Source organism: Azolla caroliniana, unplaced genomic scaffold, assembly GCF_043228905.1.
Source record: "Azolla caroliniana isolate FFs.n. ecotype wild unplaced genomic scaffold, voAzoCaro1.0.p SCAF_18, whole genome shotgun sequence".
Classification (NCBI taxonomy): domain Eukaryota; kingdom Viridiplantae; phylum Streptophyta; class Polypodiopsida; order Salviniales; family Salviniaceae; genus Azolla; species Azolla caroliniana.
This window is the reverse complement of record NW_028230453.1, coordinates 725676-733114: the sequence shown is the minus strand read 5'-3', so window position 1 is coordinate 733114 and position 7439 is coordinate 725676. Positions and strand designations below refer to the sequence as shown.

At 37.5% G+C, this 7439-nt stretch overlaps 1 protein-coding gene across 3 annotated transcripts; it reads left to right on the top strand.

Moving 5' to 3' along the window:
* The first annotated feature begins 684 nt into the window (after positions 1–684).
* Positions 685–6221, top strand: LOC147851947 (uncharacterized). 3 transcript variants are annotated; one of them, XM_087333939.1, is made up of 7 exons: positions 687–899; positions 1306–3490; positions 3640–3759; positions 4797–4913; positions 5100–5189; positions 5287–5394; positions 5784–6221. In XM_087333939.1, exons 2-7 carry the CDS (start codon positions 1472–1474, stop codon positions 5895–5897), a joined length of 2568 nt encoding a protein of 855 aa, XP_087190065.1. In that variant the 5' UTR covers positions 687–899; positions 1306–1471; the 3' UTR covers positions 5898–6221. The 3 variants fall into 3 exon arrangements, 2 of the variants coding, with proteins under 2 accessions (XP_087190065.1, XP_087190064.1); XM_087333938.1 differs by having other exon boundaries at positions 687–961; XR_015531433.1 differs by lacking the exon at positions 5784–6221 and having other exon boundaries at positions 685–961; positions 5104–5189.
* Positions 6222–7439: the final 1218 nt, after the last annotated feature.

The following is a 7439-nucleotide window of genomic DNA, read 5'->3' as shown; positions in this document are numbered from 1 at the left end:
CATTACATATACATATACACATACATATACATATACATATACATATACATATACATATACATATACATATACATATACATATACATATACATATACATATACATATACATATACATATACATATACATATACATATACAGATACACATACATATACATATACATATATACACATACATATACATATACATATATACACATACATATACATATACATATACACACATACATATACATATACATATATACACATACACATACATATACATATACATATACATATACATATACATATACATATACATACACAGAAGATTGATGGTAAGACCGTGTGACCGTGTGTGAGTTTATTTATTTATTGGTGTTATCTTCATGAGGAGAAGGAAGACACTTTTCTTTTGTTTTTTGTTTCATTCATATACATACTGATATACATACATATGTATATATTTCCTGATCTCTCAGACAGACAGACAGACAGACAGACAGACAGAAAGACAGAGTAAGTAAAAAGAAAAAAGAAAAAAACAGAGTGAAGTATGTATGCAAAAAATGTATGTATATGCATAATGCATACATATGTATTTCCTTTGGATTGTATTATGATCTTCTTTCTTTTTCTGTTTTTCTGTCTGTAGACTGTGAGGGAGGAGGGGGAGGGGCTAAGTAAGAAGAGAAAAGCAAAAGAGAAGGAGGCAAGAGAAAACAGATATGAATGAATGAATGAATGAATCAGTGAATGAATCAGTGAATGAATCAGTGAATGAATGAATGCAGAAGACAAGGGAAGGAAAAAAGATTGAACAGAGAGATTAACAAACCCAAAAAAAAACAGAGAGCACACCATTTGAGCTCTTCTTCATCAATCATCAGAAGAAGAAAAGAGGAAGAAAACACAGCGTCAGTCTCTCTCTCTCTCTCTCTCTGTGGGCGTTTAACTCTTCTTCTTCCTCATGTTCATGGTATCTCTCTCTCTCTCTCTCTCTCTCTCCACCGACTGCATTTCTTCATCTTCTTCTCTCAAAATTATACATTTGGGCTCCCTCTTCTCCTGTTTTCTAATGGTGGGCACACCATAGTTTTTTGCCCGTTAAGCTTTCTTGGGCTTCATTTTTGTTCTGCACACTGCCATTTCCGCCTCTTTCTTTTCTTCTTCTCTTCTCTTCTCTTCTCTTCATCCAAAACCTGATCTTCCCTGTCTCACTCTCTTTCCTTCTCATAGAAAAAGATCTTATGTAAGTTTCCGCTTCACCTTTAATACATCTAATCCTTGCCTTCTCTTTTTTTCTCTGTGCTTTTGTTTTAGGGTTTTGGCCACTCGTAAAGAAGAAGAATCTCCACAGAAATCAAATAATGTCTTTTGCCATGAGCACCTTCACACAATGGTGAGTTCTCAACCAAAATGGTCATCTACTCCGAACAAGCCAATTCATGTATAGCTATTTCAACAAATAGATCAAATCTAAAAACACATGGAAGAGACAGCTACTTTATCTTCTTCGGTCCGAAGGCCAAGGAACAGAGAAGTAACATCTAGGTATAAATCGACCTCCATCAATGGTAGCTCTATATCCCCTAATGTGGTTGTTAACAGAAGATACCCAACTCCTCATGTGGATCGGGGTGGACATATAGTACTTCCTGAAGTATCAAAAAGAGCTATTTCAGCTGACCGGAGAAAGTCATCCCCTACAAGAAACACCTGTGAGAACAGGATTTGCTATAAGAGCTCTTCAGTGGAAGATTCACCCAGTGTCAGTGAAAACAATGGCATCTCTTCTTATAAGATCTCATCCATACCTAATGTTTGTGAAAGTACAGGTTCTCATAAGAGTATCTCAGTGCAAGTTTCAACTAATGTTTGTGAGAGTAGGCGTTTTTACAAGAGCTCATCAATGCAAGATTCACTGTATGAAAGTGAAAGTAAGGGTTCTTGTAGGAGCGCCTCAATGCCAGTTTCATCTGATGTCTGTGAGAGCAAGGGCGTTAAAAGCTTGATTCAAGTTTCACTTAATGTTTGTGAGAGGAAGAGTTCTAAAAGCTTAATGCAAACTTCACTTAATGTTTGTGACAGCAAAGGGCCTAAGAGCTCATTAGCTCAAGTGCCACCTACAGCTCCTCCTCGTCGGGCTAATCCTTCATCCTCTGACATGCTCTGGCCCTCTACTCGATCTCTTTCTTCTTCGATGATTTTTGAACCTCGGTCTCTGCCACCCAATGGTCAAGCCAAGAGGCTAAGCAATAGCCAATCAAAATCACTCTCTGATCAAACCTTAAGACCTTCTGCTAATGTGGTAGCAAGAACATCGGACACTCGAAAACCCACTCCCGAGCGAAAAATCCCCCTTGAGAGAAAAACGACCCCTGAGCGTAAAACCACTCCTCGGAGGTCGAGAAATGCTGATCAAGCTGAGAATGCTAAACCTCAAGAGAATGTTCACAAGGTCGAGCCTCGCGTACGGCCAACAAATGCTGCTTTGAAATTGTCAGGGGCAGCCATGAGTAGAAGTGTGGATCTTTCTATGGATAGAGAAAAACCTCTTGGTAGAGCAACTTCTCAAGCAAAACCCATGAGTGGTGGTGGTGGTTATTCTAGTGCTCCACGATCTATGAGTACTTGTCGAGCTCGACAATCTTCACTCAGTGAGGGGCAACTCTATTCAAGTGCTCATCTGAAGACAAGATCAGAAAGTAGGGCTAGAAGACCAGATTCACCTCTACGGATGAGTAAAGGGTTGAACAAGGATAGCTCACCAAGCATGAGCACAAATTCAAGCGATTTTATGGTGCTCAATGCACCAAGACATGCTGGACAAGCTGTAGATTTAGCGAGCTCGGAACTAAATCCAATAAATCCACCCATTGATAATGCTTCTGATACCGAAAGTGTGTCTTCTGGGGGTACTACCACAACTACATCATCTTCAGGTTGGGGCACACCAGGAAATGTTTCGGTAACTAGAGTTAGAGCAACCGCTGTTCCAGCCCGCTTTCTCAAGGATGCAACAGCTCGTTCCCGTCGGTTACTACCTGACCACAAGGTACGAACATCGATGCCTGAAGGGGAATCACCTTTAACTTTAGGCAGTAGAACACTTCTGAGATGTAAGACCTCAGAAAGCCCACAAGGATCGGTAAGCTCACATTCAAATGGCTCCTTATCATCTTCTCCATGGTCAGTAATGGCGAATCGATCCATGTCAGGTTTAATGCCATCTCAACAACCTCACTCTCCATTGAAATGCTCGCCTTACAGGACTATAACTAGTCCATTAAGGTCAAGGGGTGTCTTGCCGATGGTACAAAGTCAGCGGACAAGTACTGCTGCTTTGATGCTCAACTTTGGGGTTGATATAAGAAAGGGGAAAAGGTTTTTGAGCCAAGTGGAAGAAATTCACTTGCTCCGGATTCTTCATAACAGATTGCTTCAATGGAGATTTGTAAATGCCAGAGCTGAAGGGGCAATGAAAGCACAAAGCGTCATTGCCGAGGTAAGAAAAAAAACCCAAGTTCCATGACATATTTTGAACATATTATTGTAAATAATCCAACCGTGACATATCAATAACAAATGCTTGTTTATACTTATCATTTATTATAAGCAAAAATCTATATTGATTCCTTTTTTCTCTTATAACAGAAATCTTTGTACAATGTGTGTGTGAGGATCTCTGACCTCAGGTCTTCAGTAGCCAAAAAGAAGACAAAGCTGCAGCAAGCAAGACAAGCTCAGAAACTCAATGCTCTTCTTTCAGTTCAAGTAATGACTTGTCCATGCAAAATAGTAAAATTGCAACGATTATGCATCTCCCTTCTGAAATTCCAAGGGGGTTTTAATGTTATGATTCTTTTTTCTCTCTATCTCTTTCATGTGAATACACTTATGAAATCAGGTTATGAGTGAGCTATTAACAACAATTGATGACATTTATAATGTCAGTTTTTAAGTTAATTGATTTGTAATAGATCCCTGTGCCCTGTTATGCAGATATAATTGATAATGTGATGAGAAATGTTGTTACATTCATCAGCTGCCTTAACAAGAATATTTTTCAGAAGGCTTCTTAGGACTGCAGTTTGCATCATCTTGAAGCACCACTCATTATATTCATGGATAGTATATTTTCACTTAATATATCCGTTTTCCTGTAGTTTGTGTTACCTGGCAACTGGGCAGGGAATGATATTTGACGTACTTGTAGCATTCCATTAGATTGGTAGAATCGTAATTATTTCTGTTTTTTTAAATTCGAGTATAAATCTTAAAAACTCTTCTTCTAATTGGCCAAAGCAGAAAAAACCAAAAAGAACTCTTGTAATCATTAAAGTACATCTTTCTTCATCAAATTTTAAGTGCAGATTTTTCTGGATGCATTATCCAACATCTGAAATTTCGATCCTTCCATCTTTTACTCTTTAGAAAACGATAGAAACCATTGCATTGACTTAATATGAACCTCAAACCATGTCATTGAGGATTTGGTTATTTATGTGAAAGTATCTAGTCTAAGCTACTCCTCTCTCTCTTGCACAGAAAACTCTACACATTTTCATCATTACTCACTTTGATGAGTCATTACTCGCTTTGTTGTGTGTACAGATGACTGTTTTTACATTTGCTTGCATTAGCATGAGATAGCTTGCCATCTTTTCCTTTCTTGTTTCGATGGTAGTGCAAAGTTTTTTGTCTTTTTAGCGACCAGCTCACTTGCCCTATTCTGGGTTTTATTTTCCCATACATACACTAATTGTACATTAGTGATGATTTGAATTTGTGACGGTGTGGTTTTTCTACAGGTCCCAATGCTTGAGGATTGGTCTGGCCGAGAGAATGAGCATTCAATTGCTGTTAATGGTGTTGTGAAAGCATTAGATGCGGCTGTTTTGCGAGTACCTGTGACTGGTGGAGCGAAGGTGATCCCTTCTTTATCCATAAAAAAGAGCTACATTGGAACTTTCACAAGTTACTCTTACATATTGTGAAATCGAAACCCTAAGTTTGTTCACCCTTAATTCTTAAAACCCTAATACGAACAAAATCTAAGCCATGACCCTTAAACCCTAAAACTGAACCCTAATATGTTGAAAATATTTTTACAGGCAGATGCTCTTGCTCTTAAGAGTGCCATGAGTTCTGCATTTGATGTGATGAATTCTCTTGAGAATTCAGTCTCTGGTCTACTGTCTAAGGTACTTCAAAATCTCCCTGCATCCTAGTTAAGTTCACAATTAGATGCTCTATTCTTTTAAACTCTTCTCACTTGCCTTTTCTTTTCTGTTCATTCAGGTGAACAAGACCAACTCTTTACTTTCAGAGCTAGGCTTCATCGCTGCTCGGGAGAGAGTTCTGTTGAAAGAATGTGCTAGTTTGCTTGGAACAGTGTCGGCATTACAGGTGAATGATCGAATCTTGCATCTTGAATTTTTAAAGCTTGCATCTTTGAATTTTGAATCTTAAATATTTTGAATATGGAATGTTCAATCATCAAAGCAAACTTCAATTTTTTTATTACTGTCAGCAATACAGGTGAATTATTGAATCTTCCATCTTCCAAGATTAAAGCTTGAATCTTGCGAATCTTGAGTCTTGCAACTTACATCTTGAATCTTTGATGCTTGAATCTTGATACTGCTTGCATCGTGCATATTGGATCTTTAAAATTGAATCTATTGATTATAGAATCCTTAAAAGTTTGCTTTTTTCGAATTTTCAATGGTGAGTGCTTAAGATTGAATGCTGAATGTGTTCTTGATCTAATGATCAAAACATGTGTCATTGTACAGGCAGAAGAATCCAGCATTCGAACTCACTTAGTCCAGTGCGAACACGAGAAAGCTCGTGTTTTAGGTCATTTGATGGAGAATTCTGATTCTATACAAGATGATTCACGACTATGAACGAAAACATGAATCCGGTTTAGTTTTTCATCGCTTCTAACCAAATGTATGTATGTGTTTCCAATATAAAAGTTAGGATCTTCGTAAATCTAACATGATTGCTAACACTGCGAGGAAGCCAATCAAACCTTTCCTTGAGTCGATCTTGAGGAAAGAACATCAAGAAGGCATTAGAGAGAGCTATATAGTTGTGCATGCCTCTCTACTCTTTTACCTTATTGTCTTGCCAAGCTCTACTCAGGGATGAGTGTACAATACTCTTCATTGGTGTAAACATTTTTCTGATCCTTCAGCTCAAAAAGGAAACAAATGCCCTTCTCGCTTCACTTTGTTGAAGAGTGCTTGTTTCAATGCCTATATATATTTGTCATTTCCTTGAGTTTGAACGATGGTATACTCTTTGGTGATGAGTTTCCAGTTGGGCGAGGCTTAAGAGAAGATGACCCACCATGTTTGTTGTAATGTATTGCTAGACCTTGTGATAGCAAAATACTACTTGTAAAGAAAATCAATTATATTCAAGAAAAGCCTTCCAAGGATACGAAAAAACCAAATGTGGCTAAACAATGCAATAATTGTTTATGATGCATACCTAATAGTGTAAAGGCCTTACAAACCATCCACCTGAGATGCTCAATGAAGGGCGTAGAGGTCAGTGATGGCAACAATAACGATATTGAGAGGCTAATTGTCAAACATAAATTTTAGGATGTTTGATACCAAGATGATAATACATCAGATCAAGCTCCTGATATGATATTTCATTCAACCACTACCATTATTGCCTTTCTTGTACGCTACTTCAAACAATTGTCCTTGCATCCAAAATCATAGAGCTTGTTTAGCCATGTGTATTTGCAAATTGATTGTATTGGGCCATATGAAAGTCTCCATTTATCAATGCTATGAATATTAAATGTCATATCATTGTTTTCATCAATTCATGATTGCAACTAACTGTGCCATGGAATTTGGCAATTGATTTGACAAATTGTATAATTATTCATATTTCCAACTAATTCCACATTGGAATTTGGCAAGTTGTCAGTTCATGATTGCAATTAATTGTGCCTTTGAATAATCTCGCAAGGCTATTGGGAATGTTTATCAAGTCTTCCACTTGGCCACAAATAAAGGACCATATGTCTCTTCATGGCACAGGTTGCCTAATGCTCACCATCACCAATACATGTACAAATAATAAGAATTTGGTAACCTTAGATGTCAAAGTTACATCCATCCACATCCTTGTCTCCAATCATGGATAGGCATTTATGCTTGGTTCTTAAGAAGTCTTTGCTTAAGAAATGTAAAATTTAAGAGTTGCATTCGTGGAACATTAGAATCATTGTATTGCTTGCCATATTTTGTATTAGAAATTCCCTCTTGTTTGGAATTTGAACACGTCTTAGAGTTCCATAGGGACCTAAATCATTCTAAAGCACACATTCTTCGAAATGTCTTAGAGTTGTGGTCATAAAGTGGCAATAAAGAACCAAATTTCATGAATCACGTACTTTCTAATGCAAGGAAATAAATGAA

Coding starts and splice junctions, on each gene's coding strand:
- LOC147851947 (XM_087333939.1), top strand. CDS start 1,472: ATGGAAGAGACAGCTACTTTATCTTCTTCGGTCCGAAGGCCAAGGAAC. Junction 3,760..4,796: donor ATGCTCTTCTTTCAGTTCAA/GTAATGACTTGT, acceptor GTTTTTCTACAG/GTCCCAATGCTTGAGGATTG. Junction 5,190..5,286: donor TCTCTGGTCTACTGTCTAAG/GTACTTCAAAAT, acceptor CTGTTCATTCAG/GTGAACAAGACCAACTCTTT.